The 18147-nt window shown below is 49.0% G+C and overlaps 3 protein-coding genes across 3 annotated transcripts; 1 reads left to right on the top strand and 2 right to left on the bottom strand.

Annotated features, from left to right (window-relative positions):
- Positions 1–4347: 4347 nt before the first annotated feature.
- On the top strand, positions 4348–7222 carry LAJ45_04535 (uncharacterized protein; the record flags this gene model as incomplete). The annotated part of the gene is made up of 4 exons (XM_046114115.1): positions 4348–4830; positions 4918–5125; positions 5179–6102; positions 6156–7222. The coding sequence occupies 4 exons, from the start codon at positions 4348–4350 to the stop codon at positions 7220–7222; spliced, it is 2682 nt and encodes an 893-aa protein (XP_045972637.1).
- A 7619-nt stretch (positions 7223–14841) lies between these two features.
- LAJ45_04534 (uncharacterized protein) lies at positions 14842–15819 on the bottom strand (the record flags this gene model as incomplete). The annotated part of the gene is made up of 1 exon (XM_046114114.1): positions 14842–15819. One exon carries the CDS (start codon positions 15817–15819, stop codon positions 14842–14844), a length of 978 nt encoding a protein of 325 aa, XP_045972636.1.
- Positions 15820–15827: 8 nt separating this feature from the next.
- LAJ45_04533 (uncharacterized protein) lies at positions 15828–16457 on the bottom strand (the record flags this gene model as incomplete). Its single annotated transcript, XM_046114113.1, has 3 exons — positions 15828–16244; positions 16302–16361; positions 16425–16457. 3 exons carry the CDS (start codon positions 16455–16457, stop codon positions 15828–15830), a joined length of 510 nt encoding a protein of 169 aa, XP_045972635.1.
- Between the last annotated feature and the right edge of the window lie 1690 nt (positions 16458–18147).

Raw genomic sequence — 18147 nt, 5'->3', positions numbered from 1 at the left:
TGACCTGGTACCTGCCGAAGACGACGTAGCAAATGAAGACTAAGAGAGGTCAGGAAAGGCATGCACTAGTAGTAGCTACATGTAGCTATACGAACATCATAAGGGTCGTAAGATTCCCGTTCCTCAAGCTGTGGCGACTGCACTAGCGGTAGATTCGGCGATGGTACCGGCTTGGATTATTTCTGGAAGTTCCATTGTATCTGGCCTTTGAGGTTGGGTCTGAATGAGCGTGTTCGAGCCATTCGAGCTTGATTCTGGGTCCAGAAGCTTAGCGGGCAAAGCCTCTCTACTTCCAAAGCAGCAAAAGATTGCGCCGCACTTGCAGAGGTGTAGGTGGATGTGGAGATGAAGCATGATTCCGGCGGTCTCGGTGGTATCTATCGGAACTAATCCGAATTCAAAAGGTGACAAGTAATATGCAAAAAAATGAAGAAGAACTAGCCAGCTATAGATCGCTTAGTTGAGTTTATTTTCTGCAGGTAATTTAATTTCACCGCTGATCCAGCTCAATATTTATTATAATCACAAAAATGCACTTTAACAGGGGAAGTTCACTTTAATTCCGGTCCCACCTTAGCAGCAGCTACGATGCATGCAGCCATTAATGTTCAAGTCCCCTCTTTTCATCGAGCCAATTATATGTACATGTAACCCAGGTCCTACGTAGGCGAGGATAACCCAATTGGCCAACACAGCCAGCTATTAGCCCAGATTCAAATTCTTTTCATAATTTTTTTGCGTTTCCGGACTACCGCCATAACTCGAATTGGCTAGCTTCCAGAGATCAAAATTACTTGTATGGGAAACTTCTGATGCAGATCGATGCCATTCAACCAATCACTCGACTGATAATCCCTGGCCGGAGATAGCCAATTTTTCGAGCTTTGGGGGTAGACTGGGTCCGCATATCGGCGTTTTTTACGAGTAGCAATGTGATAGGTCAGAGTTCTAACTCTGAAGTGCCGTGACGTAACCGTCGTACTAGGGTGTATGGTTGGGGACACCTAGAGACGGAAGAGTGCGACATGGTCCTAGTGAAGATCACCTTCCTAGTCTAGTAATTACTTGGCACCAAATCGCTCCGAAAATGCCAAGACAGTAGATTTATGCCAAGATATTGGCTAGCCATCAGTGGTCTATTCCCAATTGGGTAATTATGTACTAAAGTACTTCCTAATCAGGTAATTATTGGTGTGGAAGTGCGACATTCAGTCAGCCTCTCACCAAAAACCCAACTTTTAGAAATTCAATAGCTCAACAACCACAACAGATAAAATTAATTAGGCTCTGTTACAGTATTATTTATCTCTTTTTCTATCACCCTACAGAGCTATTTTAATTTTAATGTGTTGTGGTGGTTGGCCATTAAGCCTCAAAGTTCGGCAACTTTGACACTCCGGCTCAAGGTGTCCCCAACCATAGGACAAAGTGATTAGAATCTAATAAGACAAATACACGTATTCACCGCAGCATTCACTTATCAGATTCTGATCACTTACCCTGCTGTCAAATTGTAGTCTATCGCGCGCGTGTTGAAGAGGTGTAACGTACTCTCACAACTTTACGGGCATATTGGTCTAGTAGAATTATATTTACCTACTAAAGATTGGGAATATATTGTCGGGTTACAAAAATAACTACGCACCAACGACAACCAACAACCATCCAAGTACGTATATTTCGACAACCACCATAGATATGAACAAGGTGATTCTATATCCATGAATCTAGAGGGTTAAGGAACTATATGTAATACTCTTGTCCATAGCTGGAATGAAACGGATTGGGAATCGCGTCTGGTTGCTATGCGGGGTGCGTAGTTATTTTTGTAACCTGACAATAGAATTAACTGGTATTCCCGTATTATATTAACTTAGTATGAGGGGATCAATTCTACCACAGGAGGTGAGTGATTCCATGTGCAGGAGAATGATAGCCATCGTTACAGTACGTATATCCCGGATCCCCCTCTTACTTTCTAGCCCCAATCAATACCTAACTGAATTGACTGATTAGACGCATGATCAATCACTCATATCCTTGATAATTGACTGCATCCCAATTAGTTAAGCTGGCGTCAATGGGCCGAAGGCAATGGTCAACTGCGAGCTAGTACTTGGCCATTGACAATTAACTGGCCATGGGCAACTATCGGAGATGGCCAACTACTTACTTTAGCAAAGTACATGCACTGCATGGAGATGCATTGGGAAGTACGTTATGGAGGTGAAAGAGATTCCCAGGTCGAGAAGAGATCTCGCGGTTGAAACTTGGCCACTACTAGTGATAAGTACTATAGTGTACTGTAATCAACTGTATATATTTAGTATACTATCCTTTTGACTATTTGGCAGCCTGGCTAGCAACCCCACCCAAAATTGGCATTTGTGAATACCGCTTTGGAGAGTAGCGATATTCGAAGTGTCAGCTGCAATTCAGAATTGACGGTTAGAGTAAATAAGCTCTACTGCGATCAGATTTGATCTCTCATCATCGGGTTTAAATTAAAGAGTCTGGGAATACATGCAGTTTTAAATTAAAAGAACAGCCTTACGTCCCCCCCTGCAGTGCGTGATCGTCTATGATATAGCTAGACTCGATTATTCTCATAGAGATTCCATAACTATATAACCATAGTAACGCAAATAAGAAATAAATTAAAGGAAAGCTGAGGAATCAGCGCAATCACATACATATGAACTATAGTACTGGTGGCCTGGCCTATAGATCTAGAGCTTTAGAAAAGGAAATGGTTGGTCGACTCGACAGTTTATCATAACATATAGAGAAAGAGCCATAGCCATATGTGGCTTAGGTGAACTTGAGAAAAGGAGTGCCGAAAGAGTTCTAGAAATTCGCAAAAGAAAATCAAATGGTTTCATGATCATATTTAAGTTTGGTGAATTGAAGTCATGCGTCAAGTAACCAATGCAATATAAAACCGTATTATAATCTGTATCCACCGGAGAGTACACACACATCCAAGAGAGGTATATGCTATCGCCGTACTACGCGTAATTAGGTGTCATCTCTTAAGCCGTGGCCGTGGGTGTGGATGTGGATGTGGCCGTCGATGTGGGGGTAGGTTCGGCCATGGTACCAGTTCGTAATTCCATTATTGAAAGCTCCATCGCATCTTGCCTTTGAGGTTGGATCTGTATGAGAGGAGGTTCGGTTGGTATGAATGTGTTCAACACGTTCGAGCCCGAATTAGGCTGATCCGGCAGCTTAGCGGGTAGGGCTGGCTCAGAATCTCTACTGCTGAAGCAGCAGAACATGTTGCCGCACTTGAAGAGGTGTAGGCGGATGTGGAAATGTAGCATGATTCCAGCGGTCTCGGTGGTATCTGTCGAAACTAATTCGAATTCAAAAGGTGACAAGTATCTGAAAAAAAAAAATGAAGAGCTAGCCAACTATAGATCGTTTGCGTTTCTAGCTGAGTTTATTTTCTCCAGGTAATTTAATTTCGGCTGGTCTAGCCCAGTATTTATTATAACCACAAAAAATGCACTTTAACGGGGATTTTCACTTGTGGAACTAGTACATGGACCTGGGCAGATTACCCATCGATGACCGGGTGTTGAGCATGTTGTGGTGAATACGTACGGGCTCTACAGTCTATAGAAATGAATCAGGAAATGAATCAATTTTATACGTGAGTGTTTTTGTGTGAAATGCATTACTGGAAATGTGCTTCCTGATGCTCGCTAAAAAACCCGTGGAAATGAATCAAATTTTGGTGTAGAAATGAATCAGGAAATGGACTTTAAGTTGTATCTGTGATTTTTATTTACACTTTACCGTAACCTACCTCCCGGGGCCCTGGCATCTGCCCGAAAAAAACATACTAGTAGATGTGAAATAATAACTTCCTGCCAAGATCAAGCCTAATTTGGTAAGAATTATTACCCGATTGGGACGACCAGACTGATTAATAGTAGATATTACCCGATTGGGACTAGTTTCTGGGTTTGAAAAGAATATCAGGGCTGATTTGACTGTCCGGCACTGTAACCTGTTTTCTCACCGAAACAAGTACTCTTCGGCATGCTCCCCAAACGCGATGTAGGCCACAGATTAAGTAGAGCGTATTTACTGGTGACGTCTCAGAGCGAGCTGCGGAGTGTCAATTGTACAGAATTGACAACTGCACGAGGGACGTGGGTGCAGCGGTGATGGGCATTAACGCGTGCCACACGCGCCAGCCCCACACTTTCGCGTCTCCCCACACTCATCTCACCTAGCTCGCTTCACCTCCCAATCCCCACAACTCTCCAATCCACCACCACCATCACCACCACACCAGCGAGCACACCAAAGAGCACACCAACCAGAGCACCACCCACAATGTCCATCCAGCCCCTCCCCGCCTCCTCCGTCCGCGCCCTCACCTCCGGCCAAGCCCTCACCTCCCCCCCCTCCCTCATCAAAGAACTCCTCGACAACTCCCTCGACGCCCACGCCACGCACCTCTCCATCGAGCTCTCCACCAACACTCTCGACATCCTGCAAGTCAAGGACAACGGGCACGGCATCCCCCCCGCCGACCGCGGCGCCATGGCAGTCCGCCACTGCACCAGCAAGATCCGCGACTTTAGCGACATTGCGAACTGCCGTACCCTGGGATTCCGCGGGGAGGCGCTGGCCAGCGCGGCGGAGATGGCGGGTGAGGGGATGATGATTACGACGAGGGTGGAGGGGGAGAAAGTGGCCGTGTGTTGCAGTGTGGATAAGACGGGGGCGGTGGTGGGGAGACGGCCGGTGGGGGCGGCGGTGGGGACGACGGTGAGGGTGGAAGGGTTTTTGAAGGGGCTGCCGGTGAGGAGAGAGGTATGTACGTGTTGTTTCTTTGGGTATGTTGTTTGGGGAGGGGTGGTGGTTGCCGCTGTGGCTGATGGTGGCTGATGGTGGGTGTAGAATGCATTGAAAAGCGCGCCAAAGTCAATTGCGAAGCTACGGGCGCTACTGCAGCGCTACTACCTCTCGCACCCGCACTGTCGCTTCTCACTCCGCGTCCTAGCCGCACAGGGGAGCAAAGGCCGCACCGAGGACGTCGTCTATGCACCCAGCAAGAGCGTTCCCGAAGCCGTTCAGAAAGCCGTCGGCAAAGACGTTGCCGCAGCCTGTGAATGGATCTCCACCACCACCACCTCCTCCTCCTCCTTCTACCCCAACAAGACGCAGAGGGTGAAACAGAGCACCCAATAACCCTCGAAGCCTTCCTCCCAAAACCCACAGCTTTGCCAGCCATCATCGCCAAGAAGCCGCAGTGCACAAACTTCGTCTTCGTGGACTCCCGCGCGGTGTCGTGCGCGCGCGGAACACTGAAGCAGGTGCTGGGCCTCTACAAATCGTACCTCAAGGCTGCCCTGGCAGCGCCAGGGGTGGCAGACCCGTTTATATACCTCAATATCCGCTGTCCGCCAGGCTCCTACGACCCGAACATCGAGCCGGCGAAGGATGACGTCATGTTCCATGACGCCGGCGCTGTGCTTGCGGCTGTCGAGGGGATGCTGAAGGCCTTCTATGGCGAGCTTAAGAGCGATGATGGAGGTAGTAGTAGTGGCGCTAACAAGGGTAAAGCTGTGGAGGCGCCGCGAAATGGCTTTGAGGTGCTGCTGGCGAGGAAACCGAAGGCCGTGGCAGTGCCGGCGCCAAGTGCGGGAACCCCCGGGGGGAAGAGGAGTGGGAGGTCGTATGTAAGGCCGGTGCAGGATGTGGAGTATGATGAGGACGAGGAGGAGCTTGCGGCAAGAGAGATGGATGCTGTTATGGGTGGTGCTGATGCTAGGTTTATGGGTGTTGATTTGCCGCCTGGGAGGTCGCTTTTACCGCCTGCGGTTATGGTGAGGGAGGAGGGGGAGGAGGAGGATCAGATAATCGGGGGGATGGAAGACATGGAGGAGGCAGCTGCAGCTGGGCCGTCTAATGAAGTTGCACCAGCACTTCCCCCCACAGCGGCCACAGAAATAGTACCAGTACCTGTAACCCCGCGCCGCAAGTCCACAAACTGGGGCTTCAACATGTACGGCGGCGCCGATGAAGACGACGATTTCGATGTCGAGGAGGAGGCATATAAGCCCCTGGAACCCACCGCCTCCGGTAATCCCCATTCCTAACCCTATTAGTATCTCACCCAAACTAACAACAGCCAGACAACGAAGAAACAGCACAAAGAGACATCACGATCTCGAACCCCTGGACCGCCGCGAAGATAAACTCCCCAATCGCCCGCGCATCGCCGCAGCAGCAGCTGAGGAGGCCGTTTAAGCCGCCGTCGGGCGTCGTGTCGCCGGGGAATAGAAGAAGTAGTAGGGGCAGGGCAGATGCGCCGCCATCGGTCATCGTGTCGCCGGGTAATAGAAGGAGTGATAGGGGCAGGGCAGATGCGCCGATTTCGCCCGCTGCGAGTCCACCGGGTGGGCCCAGAGAGGGGACGGTCAGGAAAGGCGGTGATGCGAACGCAGGCGTCATGAGCTCTTGGGTCTCTGGACCTCGCAGAACGGGCGGTGAGGACGGCGAGGCGAGTGCACCGGCTATGAGGAAAGGGTTCGTATCCGCCGCCACGATCTATCACGACAACCCCGCCAACGACGACGACGACGACGACGAAGTTCCCCATCGCGGGCGCACCATGCCAGCGCCAAAACGCCGACGCCTCAACCAGGACCCTCCCTCGCCCGCAGACGACGAACCAGCGTCTGCACTAGCCAGCCCGCCCAAATCGTCCCCCCATAAAAACAGATTCCTCGCCGCGACGGCCGCGCTGCACTCACCCGCCCACCAACAGACGACGCTGACGGGCGAGCCGCCCGTGCTCCTGCCGGCGCCGGAGCAGGCGCGGCGCTCAAAGTCGCGGCGGCGCACAAAGACGCTGCTGCCGCTGGAGACGGTGCCGGAGCTGGTGATGCAGACGCATATGTTGCGGTGCAGGGTGGCGTTGGATGCTGCACGGCTGAGGGGGGTGGTGGGGGGGTTGAGGGCGTGGGATGGGTATGTTTGTGGGAGTGCTGCTGCGATGCGCGGGGAGGGGGAGGAGGGGGTGGAGCGGGTAGGTGATGACACGTTTTGGTGTGAGGGGGGGGAGAGGGAGGGGGAGGCGGGGGTGCTGGGGGCGTGGTGGAGAGGTGGTTGGCGGGGTTTGGGGTGGGTGTTGGGGGGTGGGAGTGGGGTGGGGAGGAGGGGGCGAGGGTGTTGGTTGCGGTGGATGCGTGATGATTAGTTAATTAGTTAATTAGTTAATTAGTAGGTGCTAGTAGTAGCTGTGTGTCTTGTCTGTCTTTAGCTGGTAATGATTGCCGTACTACTATTGCTACTACTACTAATTTCCTTTTCGGGCCCATTGGCTAATAATCGCGTTGCACCCACACCTTCTTTCAAAACTGTCTCACCTGCACTGCATGCATACACCATCCTAATCCCTGCACCCACACCCACGCCTCAACAGTAACGCACGCACATGCAGGGTCCGGATGACGTGCATGTGCAGACACCACCCCTGTCCGCAGGAAACCTGGTAACGGCTGGCACACAACGGACCACACAACTTTACTTGGACGTCAAAGGTTTGTTGATTGGGGTAGTGTGGCGGGTGTGGCGGGTGTGGTGGCTGTAAGTGGGACATAGGGGGTCACTCGGGTGTGGCGCGACTTGGCGGTGCGGCTCCTAACGGTAGTGGCAGAGCTCGAGAGGGGGTTTTGTTTTCTACCATTTGGTAATGGCGAAGCGATGCTAGTGTGAGGTACTTGTAGCTACTTGTAGCTAGGTGTATAGATGAGCTTGGGTGACGGATGATTGTGGCTCGTGTTATGGGTTCTAGAGTAGATCTGGCTGGCGCGTTGGAGGAAAATATTATGATGGCAGTGCGAGACCTATTTCAGCAAAAGTTTTTAGTAAAAACACTTGATACGGCGCGGGAATTCGAATATTATGGGAACGGTGCCGCGACGACACGGAGCAGGGCAGGTGCTGAAACATCCCTCGCCAAGGTACATGTATGTAGTGACTAAGCACTGCACGCAATACCGAGGTTTTCCTGGCTTGGCATCATGAACTATCACTCGGCCTTGGCAAATTGTATTGTGTATGCACTGTACTCGCGCGAGTAAGTGCACCAATGATGATCTATGTACCGCAGTAACCCCGCGGCTCCAACAAATGCATCAATAAAGCTCGTCGAATCTGCACTTTTTAGTACAGATTTCTCAAGAGTTTGGATTGATCTAGGTTGATGATAGGTCTGATTACGATCGGATAATATCTATAATCGGGCTAGTACCAGTAGGTTGTAATATACACCCCTCAAAATGCGAGTCAAAATCACAGCCCAAAGACGACGGATCAATGCTTCGCCTTTTCAAAACTGTGGATGGCCGTCTAATGGATCATATTTTGAATTTCTACATCGCTCCGGACTAGTTTTTAGCAGGTGTAATTCAATTATTACGCGAATTTCTTTAATTTCTTTTTTTTTGTGGTACAGTCGTGAGAAGAAAATTAAAGTCGCGGCGCGCGGTGTATGTCAAAAAGATATAAAAGAAAATACTACAAAAGATACGCCAAAACAAATATCCGTAGACCTAATACCCATATAATCCTTCTAAAAAAACGCTCAAAGACTCCCCAATTCAACCAGTAATCGATATTACCGCTTCTGACCTGCGTAAAAGTTAATTAGCCCGCGTACCCCAGAATGTCCCGAGTGGAAGTGGATCTACCTTTAATCAGACATCGTTAGATGCTGGCGCAACGTCACCACTTGCAGATCTCGTATCTACTAGTGGGTAGACCATACTGGCCGGCTTTGGAGGTTGGTTCTCGGCGATATTATTGCTGTCGACCGTGGGAGGAGAAGGTGCACTGTCTCCGGATTTGATTTCTTTGGACCAGGGACAACAGGAAATTGTTATGGAGTCGCATTTGAACGTTATAAAGCTAACCTGAGGAGGGATCATGATGGGTAGGTACGTTACTGGTTTCTGTTGATCAATTGATTTAGGGTTTCGGGGGCTAGAAAGCAACAGAAGAGCTAGATTAGCAGTTACCCGAGCCGATAGTTAATCGAGGGAAGAACCCAAGGACAGCTTACCAATTCTGTGAAGGGATCGAAAATTGTTGTAGAGAGGGGTGGTTTTTTGTCGGAGAAGGAACAATGGTGCGGATTATTTACTTGAAAGCCAAATTTAACATTACACAATTTCGGTCGCCGGCCTGTTCGCATGCAGGTCTTAGCACTTGAGAACAAAGTTCGCAGAAGGTCTTGGCAGTTATGTGAGCGACAACTTTTGCAGAAAGTCTTGGCACAGCAACTACAAAATACTAGAGTGGGTACGAGGTCAGTTACGCCTTAGATTTTGCGTTCTCCTCTTAATACAATTAGATTGGGTATTTTTTTCCCCGTCTAATCTAGATGACCTAGAACTGGGTTTTACTGCGTAAAGTAAAGGTCCGAATAGCTGATTGGGGTAACGTGTAGATCAAGGGGAATTTTCCACTATCCCTTGGATGGATGAAATTTGGACCTGGACCGTGCACCGCTTAGTAAAAAACCACAGTACATATAAAAGTATGACCGCTCATTTTATATATTAGCTCACTACATGTATTTTTTCTAGGGGATTTGCGGCTCTTAGTGAGGAAAGAAGGTTGCATCAATGGGGGGTGGTTCGCCACATTGCGCACAGGCGACCATGCATGGTGCGAAGTAGAGCTGTGAGTGGGCCAATGCGGTTGGGGTTGCCCTGCGCGACGACTTAAGCTGCCACTAGGCTGCTGCTTAAGGTTTCACAACCTTCGAGGAAAAGCACCCATAAATTTGAACGAAGACCACGCGAGGCGTTGGATTTGGCCGACAAGCTATGGCCCGAGAAGGCATAGGGGTGGAGAAACTTTTTTTGTATGGAAATTAGAGAAAACTCCACCATTAGGCTAAGCGCTAGTACCATTATGGGTGTAGGTCTCCCAATTTCTATAGATTGATTGGCTGCAAACGCCGAAATTTACACACCTACCCACCATAGCTTCTTATGTAGCGAGATGCTTGGCGCCACCTACCTAGGCCTGTCGCTCTTAAACCACGTGTGGGAGAAGTTCCAGGCTTCAAAAGATTAAGCGACCCCACAAAAATCTACCGGAACGAGATGAAAACCAAAACTTTAGATTCGAATATCAACTAAAACCCCACAACCGCGGGCGGCCCGAATAGGACCGGCGGCCTCGCCCTCCCCGCCCCCCCCCCCCCATCACCCTCTCCACCGCTAGCTCGGCGAGTGTAATAATTTAGTGTTTCATTCGGATTCTTACGTTCCCCATGTTTTTTTCATTGGTGTGACGTTGATTGCTTTCGCAAAATCATACTCGTTAATATATTTGGTGACTTCCCGTGGATGTTTAGAAGGGATTTAGAGCAATAAAGTTTAGACGGCAACGTTCCAGATTCAGAATCTGAATAGGGGGAGGGGGGTACGTTCAAATTTCTAAATCTTTGGAATTTAAAGGGCGAAGCGTGATTGGTTAAGAAGGGTTCCGGGTGGGTCCTGATGTTACGTACTAAACCAAAGCAGTACTTAAAAATATAGAAAGTATTGTTCGCCATGGGAAGTCAGTCGCATCCTGATTGAAAAATCTATTTCCTAAACGCCTTCCAGGTTCTCACGGGAAGTCACCCATTGTTGCGTCAACGGGGAAAGTTGCGAATTATTTCATCCGTCACGAGTAACCGTAATGACTTTAACCGTATATATAAGTACGAGTCCTTTTTGATATATTATCATAATTATTGAAATAAGAATAAATAAATAAATGAAACCCTTAAAAGGCTGTAGTCTCAAATACCCGCAACATATTTCCAAATAATCATTAAAAGAATGTGAAAAAAGTACTTTGCCGTAAATCGTTATAACAATTTGCGTTTAGTATACAGCACAAAACTTGCAGAGCGTGACTTTACAATTTAGACGGTACCGTTAGATGCTGCAGTAGGCTCCTCGGACGTTCGAACTACTGGATAAATCATACCCTCTGACCTCAAAGGTGGTACCTCAACAAGCTCTCCGCCCGAGTTTCCCGTCCTGGTGTCAGGTGTAGCCTCTTTCGTCTTAATTTCTTTGGACCAGGGGCAATAGGAGATGCTTATCGAGTCGCACCTGAAAGAAAACATATTGACTTGGGTAGGGGGCATAATTGTTTTCTTCTATACCAACGGACGCAGGGCTTATCTTTAGTTCTTCTTTTAGCAAGAGTTTTATAAGGGCTTCTGGGGAAATGCTTACCACGGGAGGAGTCTCTGAGCGGGGAAGGTAAATGGACCTAATTCGGCTCGGAGAGAAACGATGAGTATATAACGCCGATATCTTGGCAAGGATTGACTTGGGGGTCGAGGCTTTGACTGAGGCCAGTAAGGTATATATACGGCGGTAGTTTAGATATTCGGTAGTTTAGGTATTCGGTAGCTGATGATACTAGTAGTAGCTGTATGTCTGTAACTACCCTCATGTTTAGTTTTTGGTATTCTATAACATAGATTATCTAGATATGAAGCATGGAATTAAAAAAACATCCGCACCGCTAGTGTAGATCTAGATAATTTATATACGAGCAGGATGGAAATGAAAGTTCTAGAGTGTCCCTTATCGATCATGATGCTAGATCTACATACGTAAGCGCCCGTATTAATTTCTTTATAAACTTGGACAGAAATTATCTCGCGATCGACTGCGAAAGAGGGTAACAAAGTGGGGCAGGATTTGAGGGGGGAAAGGGTAGCACTTATATATAAGTGGAACCAGAATTGAGATCAAATGCGTGTCTACGAAGTGTTGCTGCGCTCGATGGGTGCAATTAGTCGTTGATATTTTATGCGGGTTTATGTTAAACTGCCAATAAGATCTATGCTTGGACTTGAGGAATAGCCCTTCTTATCCATTGGATCGGTGGAACATTAGGCCTAGTTCCGTTGCGCCGAAGATTGGCCGCAATTGTTCTTATTCTTATCCATGGGTTTTTCTTATCATGCATACGATATCTCTACCACCGGATTTAATGCATCAAGGAAATGCATCAAGTGATTTAGGTCGATTTAGTATGTGGTAACTCGTCGAGATTTTCCTTGGGGAAAGTCGTTTGAAAAGCATCGAAAATATCGTTGGGAAATGCAGTAATTAACTCGTCGGGAAATGAATCAGGAAATAAATCAGGAAATGCCCGATCAGGCAATAGATCGGGAAATGGATCCTGGGCCCAAACTAGGCTAAGATATTATTTTTCGAAAAAATCGACTTGAGTAGGAATTGAACTCAGTCATTAAGATTTCTAACCACTTATAACCGCTAAGCTTTGGTTTTGTTATAGATAACATATTATTAAGTCTTGAAAATCTATGGATTTGGTTATTTTGACATCGGAAAGCCATCACAAAGTCGTCAGAAAGGTATCAAAAAAGGCATCAAAAAAGGAATCAAAAAAGATATTCGTTGATGCCTTTCCAAGAGACGCTTGCTGGAAAGGCATCACCTTGATGCCTTTTCCAAAAAATTACTATGGCAGGATGCATTTCCTGATGCATTTACTCCTGTGGTAGAGTATTGTATCCAACCACCGAACCGGCCCTTACTCACTATTCGCGATCCATGGATAAAAACCGAAACCAAAGGTACATGTAAGTATTCGATACGAAACTCAGCTAAGTGTCCTTTCCCCAATTCAGTCGCCTTTCGCCACATATCCTGTACAAAACTAACATCAAAAAGGAACACTTGATCGCCCAACCCAACCCGAGACTGTTATTCACTACAGCACAGCGAACCTAGCTATGGTGCGCCTACTCTTAAAAGTAACCGAAAATGGCGGAAAGTCGATAGCTAATAACATTTTTTAACAAAAAAAGTTAAAACAATGGAAATGTAGTTCTAGTTATGAAGTTTATACTCCAGCCACAATTGTTCCACATCCATACCTTAGCGTCGAACCGCATACAATTATAAGCCTTATTCAGTCGGCTTATCCAGAACGTAGGCTCACAATAGCCTTATCAGTACAAAAACCCTTTTTTAAGCCTTATTTCATCCTTAAAACATGCTTAAATAGCACTTACCTGAACCTTTTTGTACTGATAAGGCTATTGTGAGCCTACGTTCTGGATAAGCCGGCTGAATAAGGCTTATAATTGTATGCGGTTCGACGCTAAGGTATGCCGCCGTGTAATCTTTAAGAGTGTGCGCACCATATCAAAGAGAGCGGACCTAGCTGTCAATAACTGCGGACCTAGCTATCACTCTACCACAGAAGTAAATGCACCAGGAAATGCATCCTACCATAGTAATGTTTCCACTGGAAAAGCATCAAAGAATGCCTTTTTTGATGCCTTTTTTGATACTTTTCTGACGACTTTTGTGATGACTTTCCGATGTCAAAATAACCAAAATTATAGTTTTTTAAGACTTAATAATATATTATCTATATATAACATAACCAAATTTTAGTAGTTACTAAGTCATTAGAACCCTTCATGACCTGAGTTAAATTCCAACTCGAATAACTTTTTTCGAAAAATAAACCTTTAGCCTAGTTTGGGCTAAAATCCATTTCCCGATCCATTTCCCGATCCATTTCCTAATTCATTTCTGATTCATTTCCTGGTTCATTTCCTGATTCATTTCCTGATCCACTTCCCGACGAGTTAATTACTGCATTTCCCAATGACTTCCACGATGCTTTTCAAGCGACTTTCCCAATAGGTACATTTTTTTTTTGATGCATTTCCTCGATGCATTAAATCCGGTGGAGAGTCAACTCTGTCAAAACTATCAATCGCACCCAAGCTCTGCCCAAAATGGCGAGACTTATGAAAGCCGTGCTAGATGGGTTGAAGGAGAGGAGAAAACTCTGGTGAACATTTTGCTACCTACGAAGATAAAGAAGAAAATCTGGACTTTTCATAGATCAATGGGGTTCACATTGCAACAACTGGCTTTTAACGAACACCTCTGGTTTTTATTCTATAGATCGGGGTCAGTCCATGGATTCACGGGGTTTTTCGTCGCTACCGAACAGGGCTATTTTTCAAAGGGTATCTGGACGTATTAGGCTTAGGGTTATGCAGATGCTCTCGACCATTCAAGTGTCAGATTGCTCTCGCGGAACCATACTCGCTAATATATTACCAGGAATTCGCGGGACTTGATTAATGCTCGCTGAGTATTTTTTTTATTAATAATAGATAACGGATCCAAGACGTACATGTCAACTGACCAGGTCATAGTGGTGAGACGATCACTAGATCTATAAACCAAGCCACCCCCGAAAACTAACATAATAGAATAGAAGCTTAAGTCGAGGCTCACAACGGACTCATATTAGCCAATTGATTAAACGAGCGCATAATCCTTGGCACCAAGTAAAGTGGTTATACTTTGAAAGAGACAAAGCTTGGGGTATCTATCCACCTAAATAAACACACAACAGTCCTCGTGAATCGTGATGTTTCTTCTATTCAAGATCATGTCGCTCCGGGGTGCTAGTATAGTCTACATTGGCAGGTTCAAGGCCACAGAAGACCCTCCCTAACAAGCACAGCACCGCATCCCTAGTCCCTATCAATGACCAAACGTTTAACACTACAAGCATAATATTCACAGCCAACGCTTCAAAAACACCATTGGAAAGAAACAAGCTAACAAGCTAACAAGCCAACAAGCTAAAAATTACTAACTACCCACCTACCCGCCAAAGTACGGCCACCACAAAACCCCCAATGCCAATGCCCCATCTACAACCCCCATCTCCCACTCCCCCACCTTCAGAAAGCGCCCCACCACCACCCCCAAACCAACCCACAACATCCCCCTACACGCCCTTCTCCAACGCCTCCACAATCCCACACCTCGCCTCCAACTCCCTCACCCACCCCTCCACCTCCTTCATATTCGCCCCCACCGCAACCCTACTCTCCCCCACCACGCCCTCCACCCTCTCCAGCGCCTCCCTCCACCTCCCCACCTCCGCCGCCATCTCCTCCTGCCGCCTCTCCACCCTCGCCAGCGCCTCCACCGCCCGCCCCGCATCCGCATGAATCGCCCTCAAGCTCCTCAGCCGATCCAGCACCGCCGGCAGCAGCGGCCCCATCCCCTCAATCGTCGGCAGCGCGCCATACAGCGCATTAATCTTCGCATCCCTTTCCCCCCCTGCCCCCCCTGCCCCTCCCACCCCTCCCACCACACCCCCACCCACACCATCACCCGCCCCCACCGCAGCGACAACATCCTCACCCGCGACCGCAGCGTCCTCAGCAGCGCGCGCGTCAGCAGCGGCCTTCGCCGCCTTCCGCGCCTCAGCGAGCTTCTCGGCCTCCTGCGTGAGCTGTCGGACGCGGCGGGAGGCCGCGTCGAGCGAGGAGGTTGACGACGAGGTGAGCACGGACATCTGGCGGGAGAGCTCGTCGAGCGTGGGGATGATGGAGGATGTGGGGAGGGTGCGGGAGGGGTCTGAGAGTGCCGAGGTAGGCATGCCGATGCACTTTTCGAGGACGGTGAGGCGCGTGTCGAAGTCGGCGGCTTTGGCGAGGGCGTGGGTGTGTTTGAAGGTGGGGGCGTAGGTGATTGTGTAGGAGGCTGTGTGGGCTGCTGGGGTGTGGTCGGTTGTGGTTGTGGTGGCGGTGGGTTCGGTGGGTTCGGTGGTGATGGGGGTAGGCTCGGTGGTGATGGGGGTAGGCTCAGGCGGGACACTAAGGCTCCCAACCAACTTCTTCGCCAGCTTCGCCTGCGCACCCCGTTCCTCGGGGCTCTGTATCTGCAAACTTTCCAACGCATCACTCAACACCTCCATCCTCGTCATCACCTCCATCCTCCCCCCTCCCCCTCCTCCCCCTCCTCCCCCCCACTCTCACTCTCCCCCCCACTCGCAGCAGCCTCAGCCCGCACCTCCTCAATCTCCCTCCGCAGCCTAGCAACCCTCATGGCGAGCGTCTCCTCGCCGTACAGCTCCTCACTATCATACCCCTCCTCGTCGCCCGCCTCATCCTCGTATCCACCGCCACCACCACCGCCGCGGCGCCGCCGCCGCCGGCTCGACGCACGGTACGACCGCCGCTTGCCGCTGATGCGGTCGGAGAAGTCGACGCCGCGCGCGTCAATCTCGGAGTGCTTAAAGCGGCCGCGGGCCGACGTGGGGTGCAGGTGCTCGGTGACGAGGCCGCTGCCGTCGACGGAGTCGTTTTCGTGGGAGTCGTCGTCGGGGATGCTGGTGGTGGTCTGGGGGTGCTGTTAGCTGGGCTGGTTGATGTGGGGGTTGGGGGGGGGGGGACAAACGGGGAGGGTTGAGACGTCGTCCGTGAGGTCGGGGGTCTCGTAGATGTCCTGTGAGGAGTCCTGTTTGTGTTTTTTCTGGTCAGCGGTCTGGTTGGGTCAATTTGTACAGGCGGGACTGCTCACCAGGTCTGGGAGTGCTGCGTACTTGGACGACATCGTTCTCGTGCTGTGGTGGTTGTGTGTTTGTACAGCTGTGGTGTGTGTTGAGGTGAGAGTTGAGGTGTGTTGAGGTGAGGTGAAGTTAAGGTTGGCTCGCGTGTCATGCAGGGGTCAGCCGTCGATCCGAGTGCTGTTCTTTCTTGGCGGGCTGGCTGGCTGGGGCGTGTGGCGGGCGTGGCTGGTGTATCAATGATCGGTTAGTAGGGAAATGGGTGAGCGACAGTCAGCGGTGGGATGTGTGACGGACAGGGGACCTGCACGTGGAGTGCTTGGCAAAGGGTCACGTCATGGTGTGTCACTCGGGTGTGGAGCCACTCTCAGCCACAGGGGCCGTCTTGGGTTGCACAAAGCAGTGTGAGGATCTATTCTTGGCGGCAGGGACTAGCCGCGCCTATCACCCACCGTCACTCGTCAGACCTCAACTGAATTTTCAAAACCCCCAATTGGCGAGGACGAGGCCGAACCAAACAACTGGAACAGAAACTATGCATCACGGAGCCCGCGCGTGATGAATTATACGTTGCAATATTGCGTTTAACAGATCACGATCTTGCTCCACCTTGCGTTAGGGGCTTAATTCTGGTTACTGTCACTGTCAAATCAAGGAGCTTATATAGTGAGCGCCAACACGTTGTGTATTGTTCAGTTCGAATTACTATTCTCTTAGGTCGCTACGCCGCATGCGCATATATACACAGTCTGATAGAATTACTACAAAAGCCAGAACTTAAAACAGTCAGCTTCTTAGTCCGTATCTACTGCAAAAATTCCTTCAAGGGCCGGGCCAAATAGGACTATCGGGCCACGGAAACCCACTTTCACAATAATTCTACCGGCCATTGTATATGAAGACTGCAGTTGAGGAGATAAACACAAGCGAGGATGGCTGATTAGAAGTCTGGGAGTCTACCTAGGCCTAATCCTGGCGTGACGCCGTGGTCTATAAGTTCTATTTTATAACAGATCTAGAGTGGAGTGGCTCGACATATGTCCGATAGCTCCCAAGTCAGGCCGACAAGCTATTTCAAGTCTCTCCCTTCTTCAGCCGCTAGCTTCATAACGACCGGGCCAATTTATATACATGTTTGTACAGTCGGCTCTGCTTGCGAGGATATCCTTTATAAGGATAAACGCAGACACCCCCTTCGTTCGTTTTTAACAGAGTAGAAATTAACAAATTAACCTGTTTAGGCAGCGCAATCCTCGTTGCAACTCCACCTGCCTGACCCTCACTATGAGCACTCCTAGAACCCCTCTGGTAACGTTGGGCACGGCTCGATCGAGCTTTAGGCTCAAACACCTCGAGCTCTCTTTACCAGTTACCACAAGCTCAAGCCGGCTCGATCCAAGACTGATCATGAAAGGCTCGAGCCTTAATCCCGAATTATTAGCAATTAATCAGTTGATCTCAAGACCGATCACAACGGCAAAATGGGACAACAAAACCAACAAAGCCCCAGAACCCGTGTTCAAGAATGACAGCTGTATCCAAGATAACTATCTTTCGCCATAATAACAGATCTAAGCTTGAGCGCCCCTAGTTTCCGAGCTTGAACAACTCAATTGCAAGCTAGCTAACCTTTATTCCTAGTATAATCCGCGCCACTGCAGCTCGAGAGCTCTAGGCTTGTCTCGAATAGGCTCACAGTACCCAACACAAGCTACGAGTCTTCGGCCTGTTCGCCAC

Source organism: Morchella importuna (assembly GCF_003444635.1).
Source record: "Morchella importuna strain M04M26 chromosome Unknown Morimp01GS011, whole genome shotgun sequence".
NCBI classification, from domain to species: Eukaryota; Fungi; Ascomycota; class Pezizomycetes; order Pezizales; family Morchellaceae; genus Morchella; species Morchella importuna.
The sequence above is the reverse complement of the archived record's forward strand: the minus strand, read 5'-3'. Positions and strand labels throughout refer to the sequence as shown.